The sequence below is a fragment of the Arachis ipaensis genome, chromosome B03 (assembly GCF_000816755.2).
Source record: "Arachis ipaensis cultivar K30076 chromosome B03, Araip1.1, whole genome shotgun sequence".
In the NCBI taxonomy this organism is placed as follows: Eukaryota; Viridiplantae; Streptophyta; class Magnoliopsida; order Fabales; family Fabaceae; genus Arachis; species Arachis ipaensis.
The window spans coordinates 4,712,128-4,723,207 of record NC_029787.2 but is presented as its reverse complement, the minus strand read 5'-3'; the positions used below and the strand labels follow the sequence as shown (position 1 = coordinate 4,723,207).

Here is an 11,080-nt window from a genome sequence, read left to right as displayed (position 1 = left end):
TCTTAAAATTTCAATCTCCGTGTTTAGAAATTTTAGTCCTTTGTATCTTCCCTTTCTAAAAATACTGAAAGAACTTAAATTTTGTCTCGAAACTAAAATTTTAGTTCCAAACTTCCAGCTTTTGGCACCAAATACAATTCCGAGTCTTAGTTCTCCAATCTTAATTTTAATCTCTGTAAATAAACACTACCTAAAGTATGTGATCCATGATGATTAAATTGTTTGTAGCCCGAATAGAGAAATGGTAAAGGTGAAAACTAGTTACCAATAGGAATCATCATTGAGCATTATGAATAACTTGTTGAAAAAGTAACCTTTTGAATCCCTCAAGTGAATGTCTCTTTTGCTTATCTCATCAAAAGAATTTAAAGTGCTTTAACTGATTAAGATAGATGATTAATTGACTATCTCATTTAAATAATTCTCTTGAAAACAGCTCAGCTGATTTATAATTATATTGATTCAAATTGAGAATCCTTCAATATCTTGCATGTTTTAGTTTTAATAATAGGAATAGGCCACGAGTGAAAAATATGCTCACAAATTAGGCTGAGTATATACAAGTAATCACAAATAAGGCTCCATTTAAAACACTATATCACAATTAAAACTCTATATCTCAATTAAAATATTAAGTTCAGTTAAGCAGAACAGAACTTAAGATACAATGTACACAAGCCAACAAGAAAACCAAAATATTCATGATTTCTTCCATGTATCAAGAGGAAGTTACAACAACTTTGGTAGCATCCAAGAACCAAAAGCGATTTGGAACTTGTTCACTCTGTGGACAAGTTACCATATTGCCATGGATTGAATTCAGTTGATTTAACATCAACATTATCAATGCTGCCAGAGTTATCGATAGAAGCCCGGTGTTCGGAATATTTACCATTATACTGGTAGATTTCCAATTCTCCCCATGGAGTTGTTGTCACCTCTTCAGTTAGATCAAACCATCTTGGTGTGAAGTTATGCCCGTTTGCTTCTCGGGTTCTCTTTTCAGCTCGCTGCCTCTCCTCCAAGCTGGAAATGAACAAAAGCAACATAAATAAAAGAATGGAATTTGCATCTACCTCAGCTCAATAATTTCAATATCTCAACAATGAGCATAGAAGAAAACAGAGATCATATTGAACTCTTAAATTAATAATTGTATTGCTTTTGGAATACTTTGCAATGTGTTTGGACATAAGGGTGACAGAAAAAGCAAGAAAATAGAGGGTGAGAAACCTGGTTTTCTCTGTTCCAGCTTTCGACAGATCACCCAACTCAAGTGCATATCTATCTGGGCGTAAACGAGAGTCTGATGCCAGCAACTTTTTGGGGGCGGTGTCAAAGCTGTTTATTTTGTGGGCAAAATGTGTGTACTGGAATTTATCATTTGGTGGAACATCAGCAACATGCCAAACCTGCATTAATTAGAGAGGAAATGGCAATGACGATGGTGAAGTATCAGCCTTCTTCATAGCAGCATTGTTATATTTTTAATACCAGAAACAAGGCCATAAGGATATGTGCATCTCCTCAACAGATATGCATAAATAAGTCATGGTTTATCACGGAAAAAAAAAACCACCTCTTTCATTTCCGTGTTTGGTAGAGGCTCTCCTTCTGGGTCACAAGGTTGGTAACTCAGTGATTCATTCCATTTCCCAGTCATTAATATTTTAGGCTCCTCAGAAGAATTGTAAATATATCCATCAATTTCATAGCGACCAGCACTGCAGCAGATCAGGAAACAGGTAGAGCTAAATCAGGTACATAGCAACGGTTGTATGTGCTGACAATAGTAGCTACTTACACAGATGAAAGAAGAAAAATAGAAGTCATAAATAGATGAAGGAGGAAACAAACTTTACTCAATTATCTTCAAATGATCATATGCATAAATTGTAAGTTAATGGTAGTGAGGGATATGATTAATTTTTCAAACAGAAGCGAGGGATATGTTACAGACCCAAACCAACCACAGGGTTGAAAGTACAGTACAGCTTTGTCTCCCGTTGTTAAATTTGTCATTATCATTTCCCCGGGTGAATCAACCCAAGTCCGGCCAAATATCAAGTTGTTAACCTTTGTAGGTGGAGGCACCAAATCTAAGACAACACCATCTCTCTTGAGGGTCACTCGTGTTCTGCGAACAATAATCCACAAAACTAATTCCTTCTTAAACAACAAATGACAACATAACAAGGTACCAACAAATTAAATCTCATGATGATTACCTTCCAACAGGATAAACATCAACAGAATTTCCCAAAAACTTTGTTTTTAACTTTGAAGTCACATCATATGCAAAATGGTCATTCTCAGCATGCCCAGCACTCATTGGGGGATGATGACTCACCTGAAATTTAAATTAAAGAACTTATATATACCAAAAGAGAAAAAGAGACATTAAGAATATCCTTAATATTCATTCATTTTGACATCAAACAGGAGTGGTTAAACTTCTTGCAAATGCTGTCATACAAAACATATTTGAGAGAGAGTTGATGTACAACAATCTGAATTAGAGAGCTCCGATGAGAATCCCATACTGGATGGATACCTGTTCTGCAAGAAATGTAATTCCACCATGGTTAACCAATTCATAAGTCTCTCCAAGGATTGGATTGAAAGGCTTCCATGTTCGCTGGTATGCAAAGTACACAGATATAGCCCATGATGCTGAGTTGATTACATGTATCACAAGAATGAAGTGTAATTAGAGATAGGATCATAGTTATTCTAATACAAGAAGAAGAACTAATAGAATTGGAAGTCAGTCATGCAAATAATTGAGTACAAGTAGTTTGAAATTTTGAATGCTTCAAATGTCTCTTCTATGCCACTGATTCCTTTCTAATACTATATCTCTAAGTTCGAAAAGGGGTACATGAAAAAGAGGAATAGAAGGGGAATAAGAACTTACATGCATATACCAACCGCATGTATGGATCCTCTGATTCATCAGCCCGATCCAACAAGTAGGAGTACTCCATCAACTAGGTCGTGCGATATAAAAACTCAATCAATTGGCATTACAAAATACATAAATAATAACAACCAACATCTCCTAGTTATCAGACCTCTGCCATTTTCTGAAGCATAGTCATTGGCTCAAAGATAATAACTGGTAGTGTCACCATTGATGTTACATCTGCGCCAATATATTTCTGCATCATCTTCCAATAACTATCTCTATCCTATAAATTCACAAGCCAAAGAGAGGGAACATGAATAATAATGTTCAGACAACAAGCACACAAACAATTTACCTTAGGTAAAGGGTAACTGCAAAAAGGATTCTAAACGCCTGAACAAGGGGTTAGAAAATAACTTAAATATCTTTCTAAAAAGAAAAAGGAAATAAACACCTCCTGCTTCCATCTTCCCCTCTGAGCTTCTTCCTCTGCATCTTCTTTACCTCCCTCTGGATTTATGACTTCTACACCTTCATATCCCAAAAGTCTAGAACCAAAGGTAAATCATATAAATAGGCTTAGGAGTTAGGAAATTGACACACATATAGGATTATATCACAGATGGAACTTCATGGCTTTATTAGTCAGATGGAACTTCATCTGACTTATCTTTGACTATTTATACTACATAATTCATAATCCATCATAATGATGCACAAAAATTCTTCAAAGCAGCATACAGTAGTTTATCTGGTATGGAGCTAAGAGCTACAAAGCACAGAGAGTGAATTCAGCCAAGTTTCTTTCACCTAGCCGTTTTAATCATGTAAGAACCATGTGGCAAAGTAAGTCAAAACAAGTAAAATCTCATCCTTTTAGTTGAAAAAGTGAATTCTTTATCCTATTAGAACACTTATGTACTACTAACTACTAACTAGATCAAGCATTGCAGCAATACTAATACGGGAACCTAAATAGTTCAAATCACATGAACAATCCTAGCATGTGCGTATGCAGAAATCTGGTAAGCATAAGAGAACCAAGCGATGCAATTAAGTGAGTAAAGTCTATAGCTTTGAGGAGTATTGAAGGAATGAGTGATGATGGAAGTACCCATTGACGGATCGGTGCATCGCGTTGCTGAAAACGGAGAAGCTAGAAGATACGGAGGCAAAAAAGCCCTTGCTTTCGTTCTTCTTCGGGCTACCCATTTCTCACTAAAACCCTAACCCTAGTTCGGAAAGAAAGATGAATTGGAAGAAATGGGTCCTTCTTCCGAGCTGAAGTGAAATCAAAGTGAAACAGTGGATGGAGATCAGAAACAGAAAGAGTCATATATGGATACTATATATAAATTTAAATTTAATGATCGGAAATTTGGAATTCGAACGAATAGTAAATTTTTTAAAAGTAAAATTGAATTCAATCCTGAACTAGACCATACTTTAGAAATTTAGAAAATTACCGTTTTACTTCAAAAGATTTAACTTATTCAATGATACTAAAAAGTAAAAGATTTTAAATTTCCTTTTTATCAGTAAAATTTAGTACAGAAGTTAGTTTTTTTAGAAATATTTTAAGCAAAATTTAAATTCAAATTTAAATATTATATACTTGTTATTAGGGTTCATAGATTTAAAAAATAAATAATAAATAATAAACGAATTTATGATAAAGAAATATTTGGTGTCTGTTGTCACTGAGAATACAACGCAGCCAGCAGAAGCAAGTGGGTAGTTTAATGGTTTGGTGCTATTGAATCAGATCAAATTCCAAACTTTTTCAATTTTTAAATTCTTCCACCCTCACTCACGTTCTTTTCTGTTTTTCTTGTATTCCAAAACCCTAACCTTCTCTCACCTTCTTCTCTTTTTGTGCTTCGTTCCATTCCAATTACTAAACCTAATCATTGGCCCTTGGATTCGCAATTTCGGTTCAAAAACCCGAACTTTACACGAATTAGCTGATACGCACTACTCAGTTGCTCCTAATTTTAATTCCAATCGGTGAAAATTGTTAATTTCTCACTATGAAGGAAGGTAAATCCGCTAAGCTGAATCATCAACAGCAGCACCAGAATGGTCACCTTTCACCTTCTAAATTCGCTAAATTGTTTGATCCTGAAGCTTCATGGGACAAGGTTTGTACTTCAATTCTTTCATTGACGATCTTTTATATTTGTTGGTTTTGCTTTCTTTCCCCCTTTCAGCTTGTGTAGATCCATTCCTAGTCCCAGTTTAGATTTTTCCATGTAATTGGCTTAAAATAAAGGACTAATTTTGGATATAGTAAAGTGAAATAATTTACCTACTGAAAAATTGGTCTAAACAAGGATAATATGTAACAACCATATTGAATCTTCTTTTATCATACTCTTTTATGTAGTTGAGTTGATCTCATCATGTTAACAGCATGTTTTGTTTTCTGTAGGATCAATTGGGAGACGTGTTGCACTGGATTAGACAAGTCATTGGCCTTGTATGTGGATTAATTTGGGGTGCCATACCTTTGGTTGGAGGAATATGGTTTATCCTGTAAGTTTTTTCCTCCCTCCATTTGTGTGTCCATCTTGTATTTACCATTGAATTTGTATATTCAGTTGCGATTTTGTATAAGTGAATTCATGAATTGTGATTGCTCTGTGCCTGCCCATGCATAAATCTTGAAACATCTTATCTGAAAAAAAACATACTACTGATAAAATTTTATTGAGAATGTATGATCATGATTATATAGTTTAGGATTAGGTCCAATTTCCAACATTTACATGACAAGAAAGTACATACTGGAGAAAAGGAGATATGAGCGGATGAGATTCTACCATTGATTAATTGATTATGGAGAACATTGAAAGTGAATAACCTTGTAGAGTTGAGACTAGTCTAGGGCACAAGAGATTTTGACCTATTAAAACATCAAAAGTTATTGAGATTTGCATAAATTAAGCTCAATGATGGATCATGGATGCTATTCATATTGATATGTGGCTGTTACTCTAAATAAGAAGATGGCCACTTGGGAAATTGCCCATGTTTATTGTTCACAGCAGCAGCAAGATAAAGTCTATAAATAAGGAGGTTGCTGCTTAGGAAATAGTTGCCCTGTTGTTGATGTTGTGTCAATACTTTGTTTTCGTTTTATGAATTCAATGTACTATTAATTGTAAATTTTCTATTATACTTTTAACATCTAAAAGAATTAAAACATCGTTATCTGATTCATGGAACCATTCCTTCCCATCTAGTGTAACAAGGTTTAGTATATGTTAACTCCTAGAAAAAATCTAGTATTCTGTTGAAATAAATTCAATAATGAGGCAAGATACAAAGATCTTCAAGCTTTTGCAGCCGAAATCATCATTGATATTTTATACAATCATGTATAATATATTATATGCTCATGTAGCAGAAGATTTTATGACTTTTTTAAACCTACTTATGTGAAAGTTTACAGGCTTGATTCTGACAATGTTATATGACTGAATAAATTATCTTTCGTTTCGGTTATTTCTGAGGCTTGATTTATATTATTAAATCTATCATTGCACTTTTATGTGATTTACAGTATGATGTGATCTTCCGATTAACACTATTTACAAAAAATGATATTTATTTTATGTTGATGCTATGTTTTCGTTTTGTTGCAGTTTCTTACTGTTGTCAACTTCATTCATATATGGCTATTATGCAATAATATTGAAGGTTGATGAGGAAGAGTTTGGTGGCCATGGTACCCTCCTCCAAGAGGGGCTTTTTGCATCTACAACCCTTTTCCTGGTAATTTACTATGTCTGTCATTGTTCTGTCAAGAGTAACAAAATTATACTTAACAAAAAGAAGAGAGATCTTTTACAGTTCGTTAATGTATAATCTGACTTTGCATTTAACATTTGTGCAGCTTTCCTGGACTTTAGTTTACAGTTTGGCACACTTCTGATTGTTTGGGCATTGGAATATTTGCGAATATCTCCAACACGGCTAAGAGATTTACTTGATTACATGACTGCCGGTAGTTGCACACAAAAATGAGGAAGATCTTTTGTATCGCAGTTATTTGCTTTACTTGAGTGTAGAATGTTACTGATTTTTGCAGATTATGAACATTAGCTTCTGCTTTCCATGGTGAATAGCTGTTTCTTCTATTAATTTATAATGACACCTCTTGTTGCAGCGAATTTTGGATTGCAGAACACAAAACTGTGTTTGTTGAACTGTGAAATAAGTTACTTACCACGAAATTCTGAAGGACCATTTATCCTTGGTGTAACATTAGCATTAGTATAGAGGATTTTTTTTTTTTTTTTCATCCAAGTTTTCCAGTTTTTTAATTTTGGAAAGGAATGAAGATATAAGTTCAAAATAATAACAGTAATGTTTAATCCTAGCAAGCCATGTACTTATTCCTCTGAGATAAGTTTGTATGACATAGATCATCTCATCATTAAGGTGTAAAATCTTGCTATCGCCTGGCATAACCCTTTTTTAAGGTTAAAAAATGACTTAATAAGTACTATAGGCTAATTGGTTGCACTTAGCCTAAATGAACTCTCACTAAAACGTTCATTTTGTTTGTAAAACAAATTTCATAGATTACTCTTGTTCCAATTTGAGGGGTTTATTACTTTCTATTTTCATGAACCATTTTTACATAAAGGTAAAAACTCAGGTACAGTCAAATCATCTAACGGTTTTCAGTTATCAACTTCACATGAATTCAACTGCACTTGAGTTTTCATCTTACATAAATCTCGTACCAACCAGCAGGTAACCATTTTGTGATCAATTATAATGACCAATTTGATCAGAAATCTTGGTTGCTGCAAACTAATTAGGTATTTTAAAATTGTTGGAAAACACTTCGTCTTTTGGATAAATATCGAAATAATTAGATACTGGAAAGGATATTTATTCTTTGTTTTATCTATTTTCTGTTTTGCTTTAAGGCGTACTCGAAATAAAATCAGGTAGATGGATACAAATGGTAAGAATTATAAATTTACAGAACCAATAAAAATTATAACCACCAATTGGTAGCCAGAATCACAAATAAACCCATGATTTTAACAAATAAAGTAGGCATCTAACCCAGCCTCATGAAATTTCATATTAGATCACAAGAGTTCGTACGAAACAAAGAAAATAGAGATCAACCTGTATAAATAGGACTTCAGTTCCTGACTTCCTGCTTTAAATTATTGTCATCAGAATTCAATATTCCTCTAATTCTCTGATATCATAATATCCAGAAGAAAAGAAAAAGAAAAGGAAATTCAATTTTGAAATCTCGCATATAACACTAACACTCGACCAAAACAAAGAAATTAGTTGTCCATCCACTAACATGCCAGCTTCCTTGTGAAAAAAGTAAAAGATGATATTTCAGGCACAACTTGTTCTAGCCTAAAACTAAATATAGGAAACAAATTGGTTGTAATCTGATCCTTTCTATACACAATCATTGATCAAAAATGATAGCCTGGTGCACAAACATCCCGCGTTAACGCAAGGTCCGGGTAAGGACTACACCCAATGGGTGTAACGTACACAACCTAACCTGATAATTACATCAATGGCTGTTTCCACAGCTTGAACCCGGTGACCTTGAGGTTATATGGAGACAACTCGATCGTTGCTCCAAGACTTCCCTTCACAATCATTGATCAAAGAAACTCAAAAATGGTGGACAAAAAGATCATGAGTTGCTTCTGCTATCGAAATCTTCCTCTTGCTGAGACAAGGTAAATCCGCCCATAAACCCATTTTCTGCCTAATCTTGAGACTGATGATGGCTGCAAAAGGATGACGTCAAGTTAAGTGCAGCATCATATTTTGGAGGGTGTAGTCTAGTTTTATGAATTGCATTTTGGATGAGTGAAAAACAATCTAAACATTGCTAGTTTACTACCTCTACTTTTGTGCGGAATTCTAAGATACTTCCACACACATGACAATTTGCTCTATGTGGTGAGTCGATATTCCTGTCCATTCTCACAAATGCAAATACCTGAAGGAAAATGAATTAACTGAGTGTGGATGAGTTTGGTGAGTGCCTCTAGCCGGGTAGAATTTAGAAACATAATAAATCAAGAAAATTTCAGATAAGGAATTACCTCTTCTCCACAATTTGGACATGCACCTTTCAATGCCACCAAATCATTCACCCACAGGCCCTGAAGCACCTTAACTGTGAGAAAGGGTGGTTAGTACTTAGTAATATACAAATACATAGAGTGACAACACAACATCTGAATGAATATTTTTCTCTGTTTAAAATAATAATAAGAATAAGAATAATTTAAAAAGATAAAAGGAATTAGATCAATTGAACTAAACAGAAGGGCTTGTTATTTTACACAATTTTCAGCATGCAAATTTGAAGATGAAGACTTTAAATGAAGAACAGAAAATAGAAATTAACAAAATCATTTCACCTGAAGCCGAAACAATTGGGTATCCAATTACAAAACATAGCACGACGAATATGCTATTCACCATGGTTAGTTCTAGACCAGATGGTTGGCTATCAAGTGATAATCCCGAACTGAATGCATTCTGATAAGTCATGCCAACAGTGTATAATGTCGGCCCAAGGCATACTAAACTGCCGAATGCAAGGAACATGGTCCATGTGCTTGCCAATGCAAAAACCATAGACAGATCTTCCTGCCCTACAACCACACGTATCAATATTCTAGTGAAGAAAAGCCAAGAAAAAAGGCAGATAGAGGACAAGGCTGTCAAACTCTCAAGCTGACTCATAAGCTTTTAAGAGTATACAAGTTGAGTTCTCCTATTCACGTTTACATAAGCTCTACAAGCTTAGCCAAACTATTGGGGAAAACGCTTGTGAACATTCTAACTACACAAATATCTTGATATACCACTAATTATGTATCAGCTAAAAGCAGTCGATAGAAACACATCACATCACACAGAACCCGAACTTTCTCAGAGACACAATGAGCCAAAAAGTGGAAATCACCAACTCTATATGGGGGTAGGGGGAAATTACCTCTGCATCAGCATATGCTGATTGCCTCCTGATGCTGCATCGAGGATACTTGATAACCGATTTTGAACGGTACCATCTCAGCTTTAACTGTTTCCAAGATTGATTTCAGTTAAGGATGTTCATATTCTATACAAAAAGAACTTTGTAATTAGTAGTTTAGGAAGCTACCTCCACTCTATCAAACATGTCATCAACTATCAAAGGTTCGCCACTATAATAAGCATCCCGTGCCTATTGAGAAAAGTAGAAGAGTGCATGTCAAAATTATTTACTTATCACCTATAAATATTGAACCTGCTCCCTTCTATCTAGGGTTGGAAATAGCATAATAATAATTAAAAGAGAAAACAGATCAATAGATGTTAAAAAACGAAACTTTCAAACAAAAAGCTGAATTTTAGACAACACGCACAAGAAACAAAAATTCAATATGGAAATAGAAGAGGATTAGTGATACTTGAGAGTAGAGAGCTTCGAGAGTTTCTTGGTTGGCGGTTTCGAGAGGACCAACGAAGATGCAGGAAGGAGCGGCGGGGCGGTGGTCGGAGGTGGCGGAGACACGGTGGATCTTGGAGGAGATCCTGAGGGAGAAGGCGCGGTGGTAGTTGTAGTTCCATGGTTGAAGCTCTAAGAGCGTGGTTGTACTCGCCATATGCTTTGATTTGATTTGGAGAAATTGATTTACCACAAAAACATAAAAGAGAATATGAATGGCCACCATTTTCCCCTCTTCATTTTGCCGCCTTAATATCTCTCTTTCATGGTTCCTATTTCTTTAACTAGCTTCTCATGTTACATTATATATTATTATTAATCTATAATTTTATAAATTAAATATATATGTATATAATAAATATGACATATTTTAATTAGGATAACGTATAATTTTTTGAACCCGAAATCTCTATGTGAGAATGAAAAGGTTATATCATTTGAGTTTTAACTTAGTAGTATAGTCTCTCTGTACTCATCTAAGAGATCGCGAATTCGAATTTCCTTATCTTTGTTAAAATTTAAAAAAATCGTATAATTTTTTGTCTTTTAAGTTTACTACAAATTTCAAAAATATCTTTAAATTTTATTTTGTCTTAATTTTATTTTAAAAATTTTTAATTTGCATTAAATATATTTATAACAATTATTTTTAAAAAAAATTAGAA

At 34.3% G+C, this 11,080-nt stretch overlaps 3 protein-coding genes across 6 annotated transcripts; 1 reads left to right on the top strand and 2 right to left on the bottom strand.

Moving 5' to 3' along the window:
- Positions 565-4,250, bottom strand: LOC107629093 (oxysterol-binding protein-related protein 3C). The gene is made up of 10 exons (XM_016331789.2): positions 4,023-4,250; positions 3,363-3,456; positions 3,075-3,191; positions 2,918-2,990; positions 2,555-2,673; positions 2,229-2,350; positions 1,961-2,137; positions 1,580-1,724; positions 1,234-1,412; positions 565-1,026 (listed from the first exon to the last, which is right to left on the bottom strand). Exons 1-10 carry the CDS (start codon positions 4,118-4,120, stop codon positions 780-782), a joined length of 1,371 nt encoding a protein of 456 aa, XP_016187275.1. The 5' UTR covers positions 4,121-4,250; the 3' UTR covers positions 565-779.
- On the top strand, positions 4,564-7,201 carry LOC107629094 (uncharacterized protein C20orf24 homolog). Its single transcript, XM_016331790.2, has 4 exons — positions 4,564-5,049; positions 5,340-5,443; positions 6,556-6,685; positions 6,807-7,201. The coding sequence occupies exons 1-4, from the start codon at positions 4,939-4,941 to the stop codon at positions 6,843-6,845; spliced, it is 384 nt and encodes a 127-aa protein (XP_016187276.1). The 5' UTR covers positions 4,564-4,938; the 3' UTR covers positions 6,846-7,201.
- LOC107629096 (PGR5-like protein 1A, chloroplastic) lies at positions 7,891-10,689 on the bottom strand. Of its 4 annotated transcripts, none has more exons than XR_002358730.1 (8): positions 10,378-10,687; positions 10,089-10,151; positions 9,921-10,007; positions 9,340-9,571; positions 9,019-9,092; positions 8,814-8,912; positions 8,463-8,697; positions 7,891-8,093 (listed from the first exon to the last, which is right to left on the bottom strand). XR_002358730.1 is itself a non-coding variant. In XM_016331792.2 (7 exons), exons 1-7 carry the CDS (start codon positions 10,639-10,641, stop codon positions 8,617-8,619), a joined length of 900 nt encoding a protein of 299 aa, XP_016187278.1. In that variant the 5' UTR covers positions 10,642-10,687; the 3' UTR covers positions 8,166-8,616. The 4 variants fall into 4 exon arrangements, 1 of the variants encoding a protein (XP_016187278.1); XR_002358731.1 differs by having other exon boundaries at positions 7,891-8,090; XR_001617909.2 differs by lacking the exon at positions 7,891-8,093 and having other exon boundaries at positions 8,166-8,697; positions 8,814-8,931; positions 10,378-10,689.

Excerpts from the sequence above, each read along its gene's own strand:
- LOC107629093 (XM_016331789.2), bottom strand. The coding sequence starts at position 4,120 with ATGGGTAGCCCGAAGAAGAACGAAAGCAAGGGCTTTTTTGCCTCCGTA. Across the intron at positions 3,457-4,022 it reads ATGCACCGATCCGTCAATGG|ACTTTTGGGATATGAAGGTG; the intron begins GTACTTCCATCA and ends CTTTGGTTCTAG. Across the intron at positions 2,991-3,074 it reads TGCTTCAGAAAATGGCAGAG|TTGATGGAGTACTCCTACTT; the intron begins GTCTGATAACTA and ends CGCACGACCTAG.
- LOC107629094 (XM_016331790.2), top strand. The coding sequence starts at position 4,939 with ATGAAGGAAGGTAAATCCGCTAAGCTGAATCATCAACAGCAGCACCAG. Across the intron at positions 5,444-6,555 it reads GGAGGAATATGGTTTATCCT|TTTCTTACTGTTGTCAACTT; the intron begins GTAAGTTTTTTC and ends GTTTTGTTGCAG. Across the intron at positions 6,686-6,806 it reads CATCTACAACCCTTTTCCTG|CTTTCCTGGACTTTAGTTTA; the intron begins GTAATTTACTAT and ends ACATTTGTGCAG.
- LOC107629096 (XM_016331792.2), bottom strand. The coding sequence starts at position 10,641 with ATGGTGGCCATTCATATTCTCTTTTATGTTTTTGTGGTAAATCAATTT. Across the intron at positions 10,152-10,377 it reads TCGAAGCTCTCTACTCTCAA|GCACGGGATGCTTATTATAG; the intron begins GTATCACTAATC and ends TTTTCTCAATAG. Across the intron at positions 8,913-9,018 it reads GTCCAAATTGTGGAGAAGAG|GTATTTGCATTTGTGAGAAT; the intron begins GTAATTCCTTAT and ends ATTTTCCTTCAG.